Genomic DNA, 21,764 nt, shown 5'->3' with positions numbered 1-21,764 from the left:
ACAATAGAAAATAAAAAGCCTTCAACACTTAAGAAATGCCTTCTGTTCAGGACCAACTAAGACCACTGGGATTACATGCGTGGTTTTGCAGTTTTCATCTGGGCATTGGGCCTGTGTGGATATAACATATTTCAGCATTGGTCCTTGGGTCTGGATCAGTTTTTCCTGAGCTTCTCTGCATATGTTAATGAACATGTTTTAGACACCTATATTTGTGAAAAGGAGTGTATTTACTTTCATCATCTGTTGTTTTTTTATGTGTGGCTGAGGTCTGTGCTATCAAGTCTGGCTTCTGGATAGCCCCAAGTTGAGAACAGAAAATGGCAAAAGGAGGGTTAATTCCTTTGAATAAAGGAATTATAATGTGTCAGTGAAAGCAGTTAATAAAAGAGAATCTGACAAAATTTTCTCTGCTAAACAGGTCCTGTGCGGGAAAGGATGACACTTTGCACCGAGTAAGGACAAAGTGAAGGGGAAATGTCACAGGTGTGGAGTCAAGAACCAAAGCAGAGAATTGCATCATCAGGATGCATCGTGTGACAACTTTTGTGGGTGATCCTCGCAGTCCCTCCACTGGGTCCTGTCCTGTTCAGCAGAATTTAGAGATGCTCAGGGAAGGAAGGAGAACCACAGGATGCTGACATCTGCAAATATTGGGAAGTCAGGCTTGGGAAGGATTGTGAGAAATTCTAGTAAATGAGGAAGAAGTTGGGGAATGAAATTTAATACCAACAGCTGTAAAGTAACGAGCATCAAAGAAAAGCATTGTGTGCTTCTTGCACTGCACAGAACATGGATTCTGTTTCAATTGCTTCAGAGACCTCGCTCCTCTGGTCATTTTAGAAAGGCTGGAGGAGTACCCTGGTGTGGGATAAATACAGAAAAGCTCCCCTTGCTCACCTGTCTCAGTAGTTGCAGGCCTAGGAGCATGTTGTGCTGCTGCTCACACTGCAGCTGCAGGAGGCTGGAGGAGAGGATTGCAATCACCCAGGGTCTGGAAGTAATCCTTAGTGCAATGGCTCTCTTCATTTTGGGAGGTCTGTTAGCAACTCCATGTGCTAACCCAACCTTCCTGTATCCTAGAGCTGACCCAGCAATCCTATAGCTCTTCATCAGGCTGGGTTTTATACCTAAGAGCTTTCTCTAGCACCACCATTTCACACAGCTTCTATTTGTGCATGATGAGCTGTAGTTTCTCAGTCTTTTCCCATGTATTCTTTTATTCTGATCACTTTCTACAACTGCTTCAAAGGAGGTTGTATCTGTCTGGGGGTCAGCCTTTTCTCCCAGATAAAAAGCAGCAGGACAAGAGGAAATGACCTCAAGTTGCACTAGGAGAGGTTCAGATAGTGCATTAGGAAATAATTGCTTCATTGAAAGGACTGTGAAGCATTGGAACAGGGAAGTGGTGGAGTCCCCATCCCTGCAGGTGTTTAAAAGACATGTAGATGTGGCTCCTGGGGACGTGGTTCTGTGGTGGATTTGTCAGTGTTGGGTTAATGGGTGGGTTTGATGACCTTAGAGGTCTTTTCCAACCTAAATGATTCTATGACTCAAGCCATTATTTGTAACACACATGAGGCTGGTGATGAGTGCCACACTGGGCCTTTCAGGCCTGGCTGCAGGGGAATGAAAGGACGTGTGAAAGGCTAGAGCAGCAGTAACCCTTAGCCCAGGGTTGCATCCCCCGATGACCACTGTGTGTGAGTGGGTAGCTGGAGGTGGGTGAGAGTCTGCCTGTGCACAGGACCTTGCCAGACCATGTCCATTGTGTGGATTTAAAGGAGCCAGCTGATGTGATGTCTCTCATGCATCTATTTGACAGATTCATTGCTGGTGTGAGGATGGAATCATAGAATTATCCTGGGATTACTTACCCTCAGCTCTACTCCTGCATTCACATGGCTGAATTTTCAAACCCCAGAGGAGCATCTTCACATTTTTTAATGTGAGAGAAATAAGCTATGGGGAGTGGTATTGACCCCTCCTCACATTAACATGCCCTGTCATGGGAAATTTTCCCAGACCTGGGCCATTGTAGCTGTTTGGGCATTCATCCATGCTGTGGCTGCTCCATATCTTCCTTGGATTTTGTGAATCTCACACCTTCTTGAGACCTGCTTTTAGTTACTGTATAATCCAGTGACTATGTGAAAGCGGGTCTCCATAGGTGCCTTATCCTCACAGGGAGATGAAAAGTAAGCTAAGTCAGCTGAAGGTAAATATGCAAACAAGGATGAGATTTTCAGGTGGAGGGATAGGCCTTCAAGGATCTTTATTGTCATATGCCATAAATTGACTGCTAAAAATACTGTATGAAATACAAACTATATTCAGATACAGTTTGTTGTATGTAAATACATCTCCAGCACTCGGTGGGTTTGCATGATTACATTAAAATTCACTCTATAACATTAGTGGTAAAACTTCTAGCAATCATATAGTAAGTTCCTGTTGATAAAGGTTACTACAATGTGTGCTTCCCTACCTAAGAATCCACCAAGTGCCTTGACCACAATCACATGAGAAGTCTGATGTGGAGTAACAAAAATTTCTATTTGCTGCTTCCAGCCCACATCTTCCTCATTACAACATTCTAATACTAGTTTTGGGAGCAAAGTAATAATAATAATAAAAAGATACAGTATGGGAAGAAATCTCATAAATAAACCTAAATCAGTCTAAACAGAACAATACCAGGAAAATAGAAATATGGGGTTTATATTTCTAACAGTAGAGATAATCACACCCAAGGATGAATCATTGGCCTCTTCCTGTTGAAATTAAGAGGAAAAATTACCACTGACTTCAAAGAGAATAATGAATTATCCTGGGATTACAGAAGTCACCAGTTTCTAGAACTTTGCTTCTCTACTACCCTTTCCCACAGATTTACTATCTTAATTTTTACAAGGAATTCAAAGAATGTTGTTTCTTTTAGAAGACTACAGGCTAAAGAAAGAATTCAAAACTGTGCAGAAGTGTGGGTTGAAATCTTGTTTCATCCAAATCCAAATCCAAACCAATCATTTTCATGGAAAATTCAGATTGATATGACCCACTCTGCTATGCAACAGAATAGCGATGATAGATGGTTTTCTTCATATGGGAAAGTAATGGAAAAGACATAAATTATGTGGAAGTTGTTTGATTTTAAACCCATGTTTGCACAGATCAATCCAGCTAACATTCTTCTCTGGAAATGCACCTGGAGGTATATTGTGTCAGAGCTACCTGCCCCATGTCTCTTCCACAGGACTTTTTTTCTGTATCGGTTGTCAAACAGAAGGTGAGCACAGGGCGGAAAGTGAAGGCTTTCCTAATCCTTGTTTGAGAGCTTGAGTGTTGTATGAGCCTTTTGACAGACGTCCTTCAAGGGCCAACTTCTCCCACATGGAATATTAACTCATCACTACAAAAGCAAAAGCTTCTTTTACAATACCAGGTGCCACAGAGTAAAAGCTCATTATTAAAGAGCATTAATGAATTTCCCTTCAGTTTTTGCTTTTTAGATGTTTATACTTCAAAGAGATCTTACTTTAACGGTGCGTGTTTTAAACTTGATACAGTGAATTAGTTGTGAAAATACTGTGTTCCTTAACTCTGTGAAGTCAGACCCACTTTGTTTCATAATGATATTTTCAATATCTAATGAAAGTTTGCCAAGTGTTTGTTGATTCTTGTTTATTATCTGAATGGCAAAAATCTGTTTTGATTGGTCTGATGAGAAGAGTTCAATTTGAGCTTGAGAAAGGTCTCAGTGTTCTCAGTTAACACCTTCTGGTGGCAATATTGATTACATTACCATATCCTCTTCAGCCTTGCAGAAGAGAGAATAATTCCCAGAAGGTTGTTAGGAGGCAGATGTTGAGCAGCAGTAAAAAACTTGGAGGAAGAAGGGCCTAGCACCAAAATTATTTGACTTTGAGGAAGTGTGCTCTGGTGGAAGTGCCTGCGGGCCAAATGTTGATCCTTTACAGAAAACCTTTCACCCATAGGGAGGTTTACTTTTATAGAGAAGTGCCTTAGAGACCACTTGGAGATTGGAGGGGAAAAGAGCGATGGGTTTTAGGCTTTGCACTGCTTTAATGATATCTTCTTCATTCCCTCAGCCCCACTTTTTCAGGAAAAAAATGTTCATATTTTACTAGTACTACTCAGCTAATGGAACTGCATCTCAGTTTTGCAATATCATGGCATTTCAATTTTTAACCAGCTTTGGGATGAAAAGCATAACATGTTTTAGATATCCTGTATATATGTGTGTATATAGCAAAAAAAAAAAAAAAAGTTCTTGAAATTTGGATCGGGATTTGCGAATATGGCATATTTTGACATTTTCAGCAGAATCTCATTTTGGCATTTGAAACAAATATTGATTCATACCAAACTGTTTCAATTCAAAACTGTTATTTCATTTTGAAAATAGTATTAAATTGGCATTTGCAGCTGAAATGTCAATTTGAAAGAAAATATTTCAGCTTAAGCTGACATACAGGAACAGAACATTTTGATTCAAAATTTCTGTGGGGGAGTAAAAATATTCTTTGTTGTTGTCCAAAACATTTTTTTCTCAATTGCACTCATTTTCATGAAACCAGACCTTCCCACAATAACAACAGGAAAACAACTATTTAACGTAAAACAGTTGAACCATTTTAGTACTTGGCATTATTAGTTTGAATTGATTTGTTTGAATCCAGGCCCAGGGGCAGCTGGACTTTTTAGTGCTGCCGTGCAGACCCAGCTAAAATATTCTTGGAGTTCATCCTTGTGACAGTTGCTCATGAAGAGTGGAGCTACCATGATTATCAGCCTCACTTTCCTCCCCAGTGCACCCCTCCCAAACCCACACACATATACAGCTCTGAGATGGTGCCCAGCTTCATAAGAGATGCTGGTCAGGATTCATCTGCCTGCTCAGGTTCACCCTCTGCAAGATCTAAGAGCTTCATTAATTAAACTGCTTTGAGCCAGCTGGTAACTAAATGGAGACTGTGAGCTCTGTTGGACTGGCTTCAAGGTGTCCCTCCTGATCTTACTAGTTCTTTTGTCGTGTTCTTCTCAGATTTCATCCTCTCCAAAACTTATTTCTCCTTCATGCTTCCCAGCTCTTTGCTTTCTTAGTGTCCTCTTTGTGTCCCTCAGGACAGATTTCAATTTCCTGGTCAGTACATCTGGCCAGCTGTGAAACAGAAAAGAAAAGAGGAGTTAGCAACCCTGCTCACCAAGGCATGACTTTTCATTTAGCATCATTTTGTGTCAGCCAAAGCAGAAATGGTAAATGGTAGAGTTGAAGTGGATCTTTGGCTGCAATACTTCAAGGGTTTGTCAAGCCCAGCTTCTGGGACACCATGTGTTGGTGGGTTGCAAATTCATTATAGCATGATGGAGTTCTCAGAGATAAAATAACCACCAAGGACTTGTAAGAGGCCAGAAGCTCAGCAAATGGCAGGGCTTTAGGAAGGTCTCAAATCTACAACTGCCGTGTCATGGATAAAGAATCATATGGAATAAGAATTACTGTGTATAATAGAAGAAAATATCATTCCAACTGTTTTAAACTAAAAAAAGCTAAATGCTAGTCCCTACTGATAACACCATTGCTATTATATAGAGATTAGAAAGAAATAGCTAATAAATAGTAGTATATATACATAAATGCATGGTTTAAACTGTACATAGCATCATTGTGTGCAATGAATGTGCAATTACTTTAGAAGAGAAATATATGTTAAAAACTAACTACATGAAGCAGGTATCCTGTAGAAATAATACAAAGGGTAATGTTTTTAAACTAAAACAGGATAGATTTAGATTAGATATAAGGAAGAAATTTTTTATGATGAGGATGCTCATTGCAAGGGGTATTGGACTAAATGACCTTGAAAGTTCCCTTCCAACCCAAGCTATCCTATTGTTCTATGATCTTATCTGCTGGTCAGCTGTACCTTGCTAGCCAATGGTTTGGCCAGCAAGCTGCAATTATTTGGGTATTTCCTGAACAAGAAAGAATGTCAAGGGATCTCCTGTCACTAAGCAGAGTTCATAGGACGAGGGGTCAGAATGCAAGCAGAGGCAAATCCTTGAGGAACAAAAAACAAAACAAAACAAAACAAACAAACAACAAGAAAAAGGAGACAAAATAACTTGAAATATTGGTACTTTTGGGTAATCCCAGGCTGGTGCTTTTGTCCATACAGGATACACTACCTGTATGCTTACACATCTAGAAGTCAGCAGAGCAGTACAGATTGTACTAAGATTCACATACAGTGGGTTCCTCCACAAATACAGCCATTACCAATCACACAGGTGAAATCTCACCCCTGAGAACTCCAGAATGAATTCTGACTGACTTGCATGGGGTCTAAGTCTCATCTACAAACTGAGACCAATCATGGCATCCTAGGAATCACTGACGTCTCTGTGACACAGTTCTCTGTTGTGTTTTGAAGTTAAAGAGAGAAATCCCTTTCTCCTTTTCAGAAGTGTTGTAAGATGCTATGGATGGGATTCATCTGCCTGAGGATATTGTCCAGCAACATTTGATGCCATAGTTCATCCTGCACAGTCTTCAGCTGTTGTTTCATCTACCAGCCTTACACAAGTGTCTGTGACAGCCATGGTGCTCTGGGCTGAATCCCACTTGCATGAGTGGGTTAGAAGGTCCATGTTAAGGTCACAGACACTACCACAGGACAAAAGGGTCACTAATGATATAGCCCAGAGGTTTATCTTCAGGTAACTGGAGGTGTACTCTGGTGTTACTCATGTTTTGCTGAGTGGTGTTATCAAGATCCAGCCAGAACCATCACTTCTCTTTGAAATCAAGAATACACCAAGGACAGCAGACTCCACTGCCACCCTTTCAAGGTTAAAGGATTGACTCCTGAGCAGGCGAAGCAGTCTTGACCTTCCTCTAGACTCCAGGCCAGATGAATACGACAAAATACATAATTACCAAGATGGGGACCCCTATTGTACTGCAGTAGTCCCTGTGGGACTCTAAGCCTTTTAGGGTCCCAGACTAAAAGGACCATAAATTGTATGAATGGACCATAGATCACTACATCTGAGATCCTTGTATAATGTTCCTTTATTCCCATCGAGGAAAAACAAGGTTATTGGCAACATAGTCCCTTTCATCAGAAGCCTCTAAGATAGATTAGCTCGAAACATCACTAAACCACCAAGCAGGCATGTGGGAATAAGTGGCTGTTGAGGACTTAATTGCCTCCATTGAAAGCTTTCTGCACACAAGAAGGATTGAACTAGGACCATTGAAAAGAACCAGGTATGCATGTCTTATTGATTTTTCTGCTATTTCCAATGGACTAAGCCAGATTGCTTAATGATGATCTTCTGTTCTCCATAATGTATATTGCTGATCAGCCTGCTTCAGTGTGGAAGTCTGTGCCTGTGGGTTATAGATGTACTAATACTTATAAACCAGTATATGTGCAGGTTTTGTCAAGCAGGGCTAACCCAAGTGTGAGATCCTCTTTGCCTCTGGCCTTGGAGGATTAGCTTGTACTCCTAGGTGTAAATCAGCAGAGTGGTCTTCTGTGCCTCAGAACTTGTATTTAGCAGTGGGGGTTCATATATGGTAGTGCTTATGCAGATGTCTTCAGAGTCTGCCCCATATTCTAATAATTTTGTTTATTTTATGTTTTTAATGAGGATTTTCTGCCCTTAAGTCCTTGACAGGGAGAACTTCAGACAAAAATTTAAATATCAGTTAAGAGAGATAAAGCAGTCTGGTAACACACCCTGCATCTTTAAAATATGTGTTTGGGAAGAAGGAGCACAGCCAACAGTTATCTTGTGGGTTTTATCCTTGCGAGAAAATTGGATGGAACTTTAGTCTTCATAGCAATCTATCAGCCTGATCTGGTGTGTCTTAGGGGTTTGTAACCTGCCTGTATCTAGGTACTCTGAGCTTTCATCCACCCCTCCTTTGTTAGGGGAGTGGACATGAAATGCACACTAATCCAGAGGAGTTAAGCAGAAGCATTACTGCTGTTTTTAGAGATATTATCAAAAATCCCAGCTCATACATCATTTTCAGGTGACATTACACTTCTGCAAATGTGGCTGTGCATGCTTCTATGCCAGCCTTGCTCTGATAACACCTACTTGATCAGGTCAGGCTGTCATATCCCATGTGACTTCCAAATTCCACCCAAACCATAAATCCATTATCTCATAATGATGAATATCAAATCTGCATCCTGTTACTGTCATAAGGTATGGAATTACACTAGGCAGGAGATATACATTACAAAAGCAACAATAGGCAATGTGGATTTTTCCATGCTTGAACTCCAGTTCTATGTCTGTGTTTACCATGTACTGGGCTCTTCCTGGCACCATGAACATCAACATAGAGTAGATTGATAATACACTGCAGATAAACCTAGTAATGATCTGTGTTGTTCAGGAATTAATAGGATACTAGGTTATAAATTCACTAGGAAATCACCCAACAAGGCTACAGCTTTGCTGCTGTTCCAAGCACCTCTTGAATGAGACATGTTAGAATGATAACATATACTTAAAAAAAATTAAAAGGAGAAAAATAGAAGGAAAGGGGGAAGAAAAACCAGTAAAATGCAGACAAATAACACACAAGCAGACACTAAACAGCAGAGCTACATGGGGACTGTCCTACAGCTACTACCTCAGATCTAGGCTCTTTTGCCAAGGAGTTTTTCAGTTTTCCTCCTTTTGAACTCTGCAATTTCTTCTGGGAGTAACCCATGAGCTCTATACCTGCAGTGAACAGGTAGGCCATTAGAGAAAGAACCAGTACAGTTTCATCTGAAATAAAGAACAGACTGTAATGGAGACTAAAGAAAAGGTAAGTGTCTTCTGGTGAGAGAAAGGAAAACAAATATGGTCCTGGTTCTGGCCTTATTAATTCTTCTCTTGTACCACTCAACTTACTGCAAAGGATGAGGTCAGCTAATTAAATTTTAAGTGTCTAGAGGGCTCTTGGCACTCTTAGACACTTCTGCCAGGACAAGATGAATGACTTTGTTGATTGAGGAGTACAAACTATATCTTTATCAAGGCTGTTTCCAGAATCAATTTAATAAGATGAATCCTGGGAGAATGATTCCATTATTCCACTGATCTTTGCCCACATTCATTAAAGGGAGGAACAGAACAAAACAGCAGTGAAGACCTTGCATTTTGTTAGTTTAGTTCCTGCTTCAATGCCTTTTGGTCTTCCAGGGATGTTTCTTTCAGAAGCTCTCAGCTCACTAATCTGTGGGCACATTTCCTGGTGGAAATCCTATTTAACAGTCCCTGGAGAAAGGCAGTTGTCTCTGAATGCTGAACACAATTTTAACAGCCTTTCCTGAGGGAGATTAGAGTGAAGTTTCAGGTCTTTGGCCAGTTCTGCTCTACAAATGGAAATGCCTAGACAAGTTGTCCTCCCATGCTTTATCTAAATTCTTATCTCTGGGAACATGTTTCTTGTTTTTAGAAACATTGACCCCTGTTTCTAAACTTCCTCAAGAGTGATGGTGCCTTTGGGGCTGGGTCCCAAGGACAGGGAAGCCAGGAGAATATAATTCTGATGGGTTCAATGAGGAATGACTGCTTCTGGGAATCTCCAACTCAGATGAGATTTAGCTCCCTGGAATTTTTTAATCTGCAATAGAGATTTCTCCATTTAAGCCAAATATTTTGGGTTCTATTCTGAGCCAGTGGAGGGAAGCTGGTGCTGTTGGACCACAGCAGGAGTTTATCTCAAAGCAGAAGAAGATCAACACCAAGAAACGTCTGTTTCTCTGCACTGACTCTTAAAAGACAGGCAAGGTGACCAGATCAGATGGAAGGAAATAACTTTTAATAAGATTAAATCCTGCCTGTTGTAGGGAGAAAAGAAATCTTTGTGTTCAGATCCTTTATGGAAGTGGTAACAAAATTCAGCCACACATGGGTGAGCATCAGGGGTTTGGTTTTTGAGTCCACCCAGCAGGACTTCACCCACAGTGGGGTGGAGGACGTTGCTGCCTGAGTCTGCACAACACTGCAGCAGCTTGTGACCCACGGTAGGTGAAGGCCTGACCAGGGTATTTGGTGATCAAGCATGATATTAGACTGCCTGAGGCCCACCTCCACACACTGCTCACACAGGTATCAAATAACTGCTTGGCAGTGACTTGACTTCCAACCACTGCACAACAGCAAAAGGAAAGATCCAGTGTAAACAGAACTTGCACACCTCCTGAACTCACAAATGTCTGAGCAACTGGAGAGGTCTGGTTCTGCACTATCCATCCCAGCCTCAGGCAAAACCCCTCTTTTTGGAGACAGCTGTTACTTTTCCAAGGCCCTCTCTTCCCATCACCTTGTTTGCAAAACCAGCAGGAGAAAATCTGTGGAGTTCTGACTTCGCTTCCTTTCTGAACACTGCAGTTGGGGTTTCTTGCTATTAGCACAAATTCTGTAATATTCCAGTCAATTCTCCCAGAAACTTCAGCATGCTCAGGAAGAGCTTGTTTAAATATAAAAGTTGGTGCAATCACATCACAAGTTAAACAGTCTTGTTGAAAGGGAGATGAGTCACCAACTTTCATTCCCTTTCTCATCCTCCATCAGATTTCAGAGAAAAAGTCTTCTTTGTCATTATGCCACAGCCATGATCAGAATACTTCTTTGTCTTCATTTTACTGTTGTGTTAGGTGGTCAGAAATAGTTTGAAAAGAAGGGATTGAGCGTGAAGCAAAACACATCTGTCCTGACATTGCGTGATCAAGCCTATGAGACAGAGGATGCTTTGATTTCCTTGAATAGCTCTTGTTAAATGTTATATGAAATTTATTTAGGAAATATTTTTATGCTGTTTTATAATTCCAGCTATGGGAGGACAACAAGAGTTTTTCACTGCTGTTTGGACCACAAGCTCTTTTAGTTTTGATTTAAAAGCAGATTTGACAGACTTCAGATAGGAGCCCAAGCAGAAATGCTTTCAGTTTTCTCCTCAGAATGACACATCAGCAGCAACAGCAACACGAGAGACTCTCTACATTTCCATCCTACCAGGGTGCTCCAACAAAGCAATGACAAAACAATGACAACCTTGTACTAGAAGGGTGGAAGAAAAAATCCCTCTTGTCCTAATGAGTGTCTTTTTCCTGGCTCATAAAGAGGTGTTTCTCACTTGAGGTTGGGAGATGGATTCTTTGAGCATCCTTCACTGCTTCTCACCCATTTATCTTCAAACAAGGATCTCAGCGCTTCCTCCAGGGCTGATCCTCATGCATGTGAGGATGAGAGGGCCCCAACACTCTCACCTATTCCTGGCTGCATCTTCAGTGTTCAGTAATGTTGCACATCAGGTTGCACTTATCACGGTGAGTGGCAGTGGTCTAGAATACCTATTATCCCTTCTGGATTAAGACTTAATGAATTCATACTAGGTAAGGGATTTGGGTTTATGTCAAAAATCAAACTCTCATATGCTCTTTACCTAGGTACTGGGTTAATGGTTAAAAGCCTTTGAGAGAATCAACAATAAGTATCTTTGCTGAATTGTATTAATTTTTTCCCTCCAGTTAACTTTCCATAAATAATTTAAAGGGAAAGTTTCTGAATAAAACTACCTGCTGGGATAGAGGACTACTGATGCTTTCAAATACTTTATTCAGTACCAGAGAAAAGAATTGCTGAACCAGGATAGTTCAGAAAGTAGGAAATTCAGTAGACCAAGAATGTCACTCGTCTACTTGGAATGGCAAATGAAAATCAGCCTGGCTCTAGGTTTTGTTCTGGTTTGGGTTTGTTTTTTTTTTTGGTTGGTTGGTTGGTTTGGTTTGGTTTTGTTGGTTGGTTGATTGGTTGAGTTTTTTTCCTTTCTGAATTTCATTAGCTATTGAATTTTTCCTAGTCTTGGATATTTTTCCAGTGCTCTGCAAAATGCATCTGAGATTTAGTCCAGGTCAGGCTTGTGTCTGGTAGTTTTGTATAACCTCTTATCCTTTCTGATTTTTTGGACATGATGAGTACTCCACTGGAGTAGAAAAGATGTTGCCTGTCCCACAGCATCACAGGATGCCAGATTCAAATATCCCATGTTTATATACTCACAACTTTGTGCTTTTTCCTGGTCTGATAATTCAGCCCCCCAGAGAGTCACCTAGTGTATCCTCAAAAAATTTCCCAGCCTTCCTTTAACCCTATCTGACTGAAATCTCAAAAGAATGTCTATCCTACAGATAGTCTGCTGCTTGACTGCTTGGCATGCTTGGTTTTGATATCTCTTAATTTTGTAACACCTTCTCCATGTCCAGTCTGCCATTATTTCCCGTGGCAGTACCAGGTGTATGTGTAGAAACCTGCCTTGAAGCAAGGGAAGGCCTAGAGAGGCTATAGAACTGTACTGTGCTCTTCTATGTCATGCAAAGTTAACCCAAAATTCCCATGAAAACCAGGTAAAACAGATTTGACCAGACCAAGAAAGAAGGAATTATCCTCTGAATAGGAACTTCATAAACTTCCATGCATAGGATCTGACCCTTAAATCCATGGCCCACATGTTTTCAGTTCCAGAGCATGGACATAAGACCAAGCACGATGTACCAACCTTCACTTAGTAGGAAACACCTCTCAGCATGGCCACCACACAGCTGTAGATGTTTAGGCTACACAAGTCACAGTGTAAAGCAAGAGATAAAAACAAGTGCTCATAGACCTCATGGTAAGGAAATACCCAAAAGAGGGTGTCTCAGGACAGAGTGAAAAAAATAAGTAGAAGAGGAATTTATTTTTTTCTTCAGCTCAAAAGCCTACAATAACCCCTGTGGAATTATAGGAGGCAGTCACTTGAAACCACCATATTGGTCAACTAGAGAGAAACAACTTCCAGCCTCTTGATTTTGTGCCAAAACATGAATCATCAAGATAAGGGAAGCAGGACATAATGTCCAATATCTATCTGGGAACAGCACAGCCTATGCATGAGGCTGTTCTCCAAATATTTGCTTTGCTTCAACATCCAGTTACTTCTTTCTGTAATTTGACATTTCGCCTATGGGGTATAAGTTTCATTTTGCCCCCTCACTAGGACAAATATGGTTTTGTGTAACTTTACTTTTTTCCTCTGATTACTGTCAAAAATCACTCAACTGCTGTGTGACCTGTGGGGACAGAGATACTGCAAAAGAAGAAATATTTGGGCTTTGGGACAAGAGTAGATCACCTCTGTCTCTGCAGTGTTAAAGGTGAACTTTAGAGATTACACATGGATGCACAAGATCCTCTGATCCCGAGCATGTGAGGAAATGGCGAAATCTTTTTATTTACTAAGAGGGAATGGGGCCACATGTAGAACAATATTGATAAGGAGAAGTCAGAGCTACATTAAACAGACCTTGTTTGCTGTCAGACACCGGTCTCTGAAGTAGTTACTTTAGGACCTCAACAAACCAGGCATCTTGCAAGGGCCAATTGAATCAGACCCTTAGCAAGTATTTCTCTTTACTGCCTATAAAGGGAGTCAAGGCTGACTGCTTTTAATGTGGGTGACCATGCTGTTCTTGTCAAACAAATCCAACTCCTGGTTTTTATGTCCTGACCACAACATCATTTCCAGGCATACAGAAGGTGACAGCTGAACAGGGAGTACTCTGTGAAGCCAAGCATTGCAAAGCTAGAAAATTACTTAATGGAGGCAGCATCATTAAATCTTCAATTACATAACAGTGCCATAAATTTGTAACACAAAGCTTTCTTATTCTTCTGTTAGAATGAAAGGGAAGAAATATGTTTATACACTGAATGAGGCTGATGTTTTCAGCAGGAATTTGATGGAAGGGGAGAAAAATCTTGAGTGTCTCACATACACTGATGACACCAGAGACCTGAAAGTGTCCCTACCCATGTGTCTCCTATATGCACCTAGAGCAGGAAGGAGATTCAAGGAGGAGCTCCTTGGTGTTCAGTCTCCAAGTGATTTTAGGGGAGAAGCAGGAAGTTTCCATGTCACTTGGGAACTGTGCATAAGGAGAGGTGCTGAAGGAATCGCATCCCTTCTGAGTCCCAGCACTATGCCTGAACATGTAAGTCACCAAAGGAACAGGATATAGATTTTGCAAACAGATAACATGGACAGGCAGATATTCAGCCTGTGAACTCTAAAAGAGATGTTTTAATTAATGTCTTGGACAGCGACAGAGTCACACTTACCCTGGCTTTATTTCAGGAGGTTTAGGTAAGGGTTTCTGGAAGCCTTTTTTCCCAACCAGCCAATATGTTTCTTCTACTCCTTTACCCTAAAATAAAACCAAAAATCCAAATAAAAAGCCGCTTTCTGGCTGGCCTCTGCTTGATATGTAATTTTTCTCTCTAGGTTTCTCTGGCTTTACACATATCCAGAGACAGACCATGCCTGGAAATCTTGGGCTGTCCTTCAGAATAGCTCAGGGATTATTTGGGTTTCACTTTTCTGAAAGAGGATATTCATTATCCTTGTTCCAACTGTCATTTACAAATTACCCTCATTGATCTGGGTCATTGGACACAGCGGAACAGAAATTGGAAACTACAGGATCACTAATCATCTTATTTGGCAGCACTAGCATTATTAATTGAGAGATTTTACAACTCATTCTGAACTGAGTATCAGAATAATAACTTGCTCTCCCACCATGGATGGTTTAGCTTGTAAGGTGTGATGCATGTGATGAACGTATTTGAGTCAATCACCTTTGACTGAAGAAGGGGAGGAAAACCAACAATCATCATCACATAAATTAGACCCTGAAAATACTTCAGGCTTATAATTTCCTGAAAGGCCAATTTACCCCCACTAACTATGTAAAGGTTTCTTTCCATCGACTAGACCTGGAATATTTACCCCAAAACTCCACTTGCAGACATATGAACTTGAATGATTCCACTTGTCGTGCAAGATTGTTGGGACACCTGAGGCCATATTCAGACATTTTATTCTAGGTATTTAAGGCAAGCAAAGCTCCTACTTCTGTCTATTGACTATGTAAGGGTAGAAATTATGTTTATTATTATTTAGTATTGCTTTGTTTGGACATTGAAAAGTAGCAGCTTCTGTCAAGGGCGGACTACATAGTCTACTATATAAATACTTATATCCAGCACATACAGCTGGCTGCTTGATCCCACAGTCCTTCAATAGCTCCATAATGTATTGAAACAAATGAAAGGGACAGTTTTGGAAGGATTCAGCTGAAGATTGTTGTATGAAGGCCAAAAAGAGAATAATATGAAAATTCCTCAAGCAAGATGACTCCCCTGTGAAGTGCTTCACACAGGCCTGGCCTTCTTACCCTCAGTTCTGTTTTCCCCCTGGGTATGATTTCATAGCCTTCATTCAGTTTCCGAAGTATATCCACTGTACTTTGGCTGACATGAATTCTGTAAGCTGGGAACAGAAAGCAAAGCAGCTGGATCATTGTACTGCACACATGCTGTGAATTCCCCACTGCTTCATCCTGACAAGGAAAAGGGCTCCAAAGCAGCAGTGCTCCAATTCAGGTGTGTGTCTGGTGCAGCTGTGTGGTGCTCCTCTATGTGGAGTTTAATGCTGACTGATGGATTCTTCCAGGCAGGGCTGTAAAGAGCACAGGAGGAGAGGAGATCTATGCCAAGGGCTTCCTGGAGAAGGATACCAAACACACTCAGTGTAGAAGTCCATCTCTCATAAAGATAGTAAGTGGTTTCCAATAACATTTCAGCTAGATTTCTGTTTTATCTATTGCCACAGTATAACTAGGGAATGAGAAAGAAATGAAAAATAGCCGAATGTCCTGATGCAGACACCCAACATAACTAGAAAACTGGGATGAAGAGCAGAGAGATGGAGTTTGCAAGGGAACATAAAGAAAATGCAGCTATGCATGTAGGTATGGCTGGACTTTTAGTAATTTATTCCACCCAGAGCTGCCATTTAGTCTATGAACAAAAAGGGCAAAGGTGGAGAAATTTATTGGATTCCCATCTTTCTCAGATTGTTTTACAGCCACTGCTGGAACTCACTGAAATTTTTTATTGTTCTTCTTGTGTGAACAAGACAGGAAATATTTCTAAAACATTTCCCCCAAAGTAATTTTTTTTTGGGTTGAGCTTTTGTTTCAATTTTGACAATCACATTGCCTTCCCCTTTGAAGGATGTGGTATGAGCTGATTAATTTTTTTTTTCCATAATAATAAGAAAGAAAAACATCAGTTTGAATATGTAGAGGAAGATCACACAGCTATGAGCTACATTTCCTGAGGGACTAACCTAAAATTTGCCTATTTATCCATATGCATTTCTATTAATGTGTAACAATGTTCTTGTACCTGCAGTGCTCCTGCTGTCTCCAGTCTCAGTGGGATTTCTGTGACCACAGGTATGATGGAAGCGGTGCCCACCCGTGCTTCAACCCTTGCTTTGTGAAAGGTAAGTGAATTATTTTACTGTGCAAGAACAGCTCTGAATTAGGGGTTCTTAGCACCGACTGAAAGCAAGATCCAAACCATGCTGGAGGAAAGTAGGGCAAGATTCATGTTGCTTTTGGTTGATGGGATTCCAGTCAGAGAACTGCAGCTGGAAGGCAGGGTCCTAAAGGCCAACCTACAATGGCAAATGGCCTCTCCTTCAGGCTGCTTTGAATTCTGTCATTTGACTTCCCCCTTTCTGTGGCTGTCCCAAACACTCACGCAGGCCCGTGGACTCCATCCTTGACGCCGTGTTCACCGTGTCCCCAAAGAGGCAGTACCGCGGCATGGTCAGCCCCACCACGCCTGCCACACAGGGCCCTGAAAGACATGGCAGCTGCATTACCCACATGGTCCTGCACAAATCCAGGGGTTCACTGACAAACAAATCTCATCTTCTCCTCTGACACTCAAAAAACCTATTGGGAATACAGGAGAAGGTTTTCTAAATATTTCATGGGCCTTGGTGCTTGCTAAAATCAGTCAAAAGTTAAGCATTGCTCTGGATTTCATGCTGGTGTTTCATGTCTGAGAAAGGTCGTGTGTGGCAGGCCCTCGGATCACCAGCATCGGGGAGAAATTTGTTCAGAGTTCATGGAAACTGAAGGACAATCATAATCTCATTTTAAAAAGGTCTTTTTCCATGTAAGAAAACTAAAGTTAGATCCTATGACATGCCCTGTAACCCGCTGAAACAGGATTAAAAATCAGCCTTGGGAGTCCAGAGGTGCTGGCAGCACTCTGGACCACCCTGTGTCCCCTCCTTGGAAAAGAAGACACTGTTAGCTGGCCTGTCTAGCCAAGACCTCTTTTTTCCCTCTTTCTCATTCTTTATACAAGATCTCTTCACTTCCTAAGTAGCTTCCAAAGAATCATTGCCAAGTTGTCAGGGAGAGGTATGTGTGCAGGATCCGCATGATCATGCACAGACTGGGAGATAAAATGTGTGGAAGCCAAACAGCACAGACAACTTTCATCTGGGGCATTTGGCTTAGTTAATGTTTAGACTGCACTCTGAAAGAGGAGAGGTTACAATAGAAAATATTGGGATTGCAAAATAAATGCAAAAATAAAAATAAAAAGCAATGCAATAAGGTGTGGGGCTTCCTGCAGACAAAGGGCAGGACTCTCTGTATTTTCCATCAGAGGCATTTATGAGATATGCCTTTTCAGGCTTTGCCTGCCTTTTCAATGTCATGATCCTTCTGAGTTAAGATTTAGTACAACTGGTATCTAGGAAATTTTTTCCTGTGCAAGATTACAAGAGATGTGAACATTGTACATCATCAACAGTACCTGAAATGATGCTATAGATTAGGGTTTTCAGAATATAAAGAGGTTACAGGTTAAAATGTTGGGTTTAAAACAGTAATAATATAAATAGTAGCAATTGTGGCCTAATTTAGAAGTGATAAGTTACTTAGTTTTGTACAGTGCATTTTTATGCTGCTTTTAGCATTATTTAAAAATATTGATCCTTTATATGGTTTTCAGATCTATCTTAAAGATAGTAAAACTCCATTGCTGAAAGCTATGGGGAACTTCACAAGAACCCCTCTTGCTGTGACCTCTGAAAAGGTGTTGCTGCCCAAAGTTGCCAGATTTTAAAATACTTTACGAGGATGCAAACTCAGAGGTAAGACAGATATTGACTCCTGCCTGATGAATCAGTGCTTGATAAAGGATTTTTTAAAAAGAAAGAGGAAGAAAGGTTCATACAAAAAATATTACAAGGACTTGAGCAGCATGGATCAAGCTGGATAAAACACAGCAGGCAGAGACTGCTGGATATCATGAAAACCTGATTTAAGGGGGTTTCTTTTCAACTGTGAGTGTATCTCAGACAAAACATTGCTCCTCAGAATCTCCTACAAGCTAATTTCCATCCTTATCATTGCTGTCTAATTTGTTTCAAGCTTTTCAGGAGAGGAACTACTAAACTTCCTCACTAGTGGAAGTTTAATTCAGGTTTTCGTCTGTAGGCACTTCTACACACAACTGTAAAGGCACTGTTGATAGTCTCAGCTAAAGACCTTATGATCCCCTAACTGGTCTTTATTGTGTGCATGCTAATGTTGACATATACACAAAAAATGGTCTTGTTGGAGACTTATTCATGCTTCCCTGAGAAATCACTATCTCACAAAACACCGCCTCTCTTCTTTTTGTGGTGGTAATGTGACAGCAGCCATCCCAAATCTCACTAAGGACCAAAGCTCCTTCTGTAATAGGTGATGCAAGGACACAAAAAGGCGGTTCCTGTTGAAAAATCAGCCCTCACTGAGGAGGATTTGTGCTCCATTGGTTAGAGCATGCTGCTAGGAACACCAGGGTCATGGGCTTGATCCCTGCCTGGGCTATTCACTTGAGAGTTGGACTCCATGATCCTTGTGGGTCCCTTACAACTCAGAGTATGCTATAATTCTGTGATTCCATTTCAAGAAGTACAAATAAAGGCAGATGAGCTTCTACTGTAGTCAGTGGAGACCAAGTCAATGTGGTCAACTGAGCCACAAGAGCTTTTCCACTCCTGCCCATGAACAGCTTTACAGGGTTCATTTACATGTCCTCAAAATGAGTGCAGACTCCCTGAAAGTCCTGAAACACCTCCATGGGAGTGCCTGATTCAGGTTTCCTACTCTGCTGGTGCAATCACCCAGACATTTCTGCACAAAGCTCACAACATAGAAGAGGCAAGATTTTTAGGGCGAGGTGTTATTTTTCTAGAGTACTGCTTTTAAGTCTGTCCCATTGCAGAAGGCTCACAGCTCAAAACCAACCCCACCATATAAGCATTTCCAAAATTACACATTCCCTGTGTTGAAAGCATCTAAGACTTAATTTGGTCTGTGCCTTCACCCCCTGTGTGTGTTCCCCCTTTTCCAAACAGCTCCAGCAGAAGGCTAAGAAAAACTTCCAATGGTAAATCTCCTACAGTTACAAGTTTCAGAGGAAACCAGATGCCCTGTGATGAGGACATCATGGCCTAGTTGGTTAATTACACAGGCCCAGAGGTTTGCTTTGAAGTGTCTCTTTGCCAGGGCTTGCAAGGGTCAGTTAACGAGAGGCTCTGGCTAAGACTCTGCAAAGACCATCAGCAGCACTGCAGAGTTTAAGAGTCAAGATCAAAGTGCAGGTCTGACTGCCAGAGAGCCTGACTGATACACAAATCATCCTCAGCCTCTGTGGAAGAGCTTATCTTCTCCCCACTGCTTTGGCTGACTGTCCTGCTCCAGCCCAGGCATGGATAATGGGGAAACAGCTGAGTCAGCCGGGTTATCCTGGACCTGCAGTGAACTCAAGAGAGGACAGCCAAGATTCCAGGATGTGTTTAAAGCAGGGGAGAAAATGCAGACCAAGCACTCATTGTCCAGTCCTCTTTGCCTTACCTATGCATTGCCACAAGTGCATCATGGGCATGGGCCATCAGAAGTTCCCAGAGGTGCAGCTTTCCCTCAGGGTGGAAAAGGCATGGGCAAAATGCCAATGCCCAAAATGCATTTACTGCTTTTCTCAGAGGGCATCGTGAGCTCTTCTTGGCACCAGTTTCCAAAGAGCAGCTGAAGTATGTGACTGAGAGTCACACCCTTCCTCCATGCTTTCCAGGACAGTGAAAGTGTCAGCCAAGTTCTCCTCTCCCCCAAGAGCTTCCCCAAGGCTTTCATGATGCTGATCATTCCCTCTTCATCCATCTTTTCTCAGGAGAATTGGGGTCTAGGGTTAATCAAACTCAGCCGTGAGCTCTGTGGCTCAGAGAGCTGGTTTGCTTTGGAACGTGTGATTGTGGCTGCTCCCATGACAGTATGTTGCTGCCAGATCTATGCAAAACAAGATGTGCAGAGTCCTCCACCCTCTTCCCTTCACACCCAATACAACAGTTCATAGCAATTCTGCTTTCCAGATATCCAGAGTTCATAAAAATAAAAATATGTTACTACCCCCTGTAGACATCACCTAGGGATGTATTCTTTGGCCAACTGCATGGGAGATACATTGCAGAACTGCTGTCAACAGGCAGCAGCAGATGTTGCACAGCAAATTCCTCTCTTTCCATGTTGAAAATATGCTGCTGGTGCTCCAGAGACTCCTGCTCTGGGCAAGACAATCTGCAGCCATAGTCTCATCTAATTTCTGACAGAGTATAAAACACACAATGCTCCTGCAATCATTCCTTAATGCTTTACACTCCTGTGAAGGGTCGACTAAGAATCACAAACTTCAAAGAAAACATTAGGGAGATGTGTTTTAGAGATAACTCCAAAAGAGGGTCTTATAAGGTCTAGGATTCATACTATTGATTTTAACTCTGCTAAAGTCACATCTCTATTTTTGGGATATTCTGACTGAGATACTTCCTTTACTCTGCTTCTGTCTCCCAACATGTACATCAGAGACCAGGATACTGACATCTGCAAAATGCTTGCATGCTAAAGCTCCAAAAGTGTGGTTATTATCAGATAAGCAGAAGGATAAAACCCCATACATTATTGGGTCAGACTCCTAGGCATTCTTAGTCATTGTTTGGCTTCCCACAGTGGGCAGCACCTGGTACTTTAGAAGAAGAGGCAGGAAATCTGGTGACAAACAGCTGGGAAAAAAAATCTATTAACAGTTGTCTAAAAAAATGTATAAAATTATGAAGGTTCATACATATTATACAAATACTGATTCATGATAATAGCAGATGTATTTTCCTACATTTAAAATACTTTTTCCTATATAACTGTAGTTCTACTGTTTTGGAATTTTTTGTTTTACTTTGGAGTTTAATTACATAATTACATTTTGTGTACATATGTATATATATATATATATGGAACTTCCTCCTTTCATTTTAAACAAGCAATCTTTCTGTTGATTGAATACATTATGACTTCTACATCAGAGATAATGTTTTCTTTATAACATAACTTTTTCTTAAGAGCTGTATCACATTTTTCTTCCAGTATATCCTACCTGTAATAAATATCTCCAATCTTTTTATGCTTTCAGTTTATATGCCAGTGTTTCTGTGCTTTTTCATTTCAGAATGGAGTTGCAAAGACATCACTGGGTGTCTCGATATCCCACTTCTGAAGGTGCTATGGCACATTAAAGAGCTATCCATACGATGAAACCCTTGTGACTAACATGCCAGATGCAGTTCCTGGCTGGGACAGAATACAAAATCTCTCCTTAAAATGATACTAAGCCACTTTCCTCCAGAAACTCTCTCTGGGCTTTGTTTTTCCATTTTAACTGCCTTGTTGATGTGGAAGAATTTAAAGTGTCTTGTAAGGGTGTTTTTTGGA

The 21,764-nt window shown here is 41.1% G+C and overlaps 2 protein-coding genes across 2 annotated transcripts in view; one reads left to right on the top strand and one right to left on the bottom strand.

The window, feature by feature from the left end:
- The window catches only part of PHC1 (polyhomeotic homolog 1), a 289,375-nt gene that overhangs the window by 230,756 nt on the left and 36,855 nt on the right, over nucleotides 1-21,764 (top strand). The gene's annotated exons all lie outside the window — the stretch shown is intronic.
- Nucleotides 5,065-21,764, bottom strand: part of GUCY2F (guanylate cyclase 2F, retinal) — a 37,908-nt gene continuing 21,208 nt past the window's right edge. Inside the window, exons 15-19 of the mRNA XM_054270134.1 lie at nucleotides 16,696-16,794; nucleotides 15,321-15,415; nucleotides 14,203-14,288; nucleotides 11,964-11,969; nucleotides 5,065-5,185 (exon numbers count right to left, since the gene is read on the bottom strand). Of these exons, the coding sequence (XP_054126109.1) occupies nucleotides 5,065-5,185; nucleotides 11,964-11,969; nucleotides 14,203-14,288; nucleotides 15,321-15,415; nucleotides 16,696-16,794 (407 nt within the window). The remainder of the gene's footprint in view (nucleotides 5,186-11,963; nucleotides 11,970-14,202; nucleotides 14,289-15,320; nucleotides 15,416-16,695; nucleotides 16,795-21,764) is intronic.

This window comes from Melozone crissalis, unplaced genomic scaffold, assembly GCF_028551555.1.
Source record: "Melozone crissalis strain CALT ecotype California unplaced genomic scaffold, PUWL_Pcris_2 ptg000008l_1, whole genome shotgun sequence".
Taxonomy (NCBI): Eukaryota; Metazoa; Chordata; class Aves; order Passeriformes; family Passerellidae; genus Melozone; species Melozone crissalis.
Note: the sequence above shows the minus strand (reverse complement) of the source record. Positions and strands in the feature narration are given on the sequence as shown.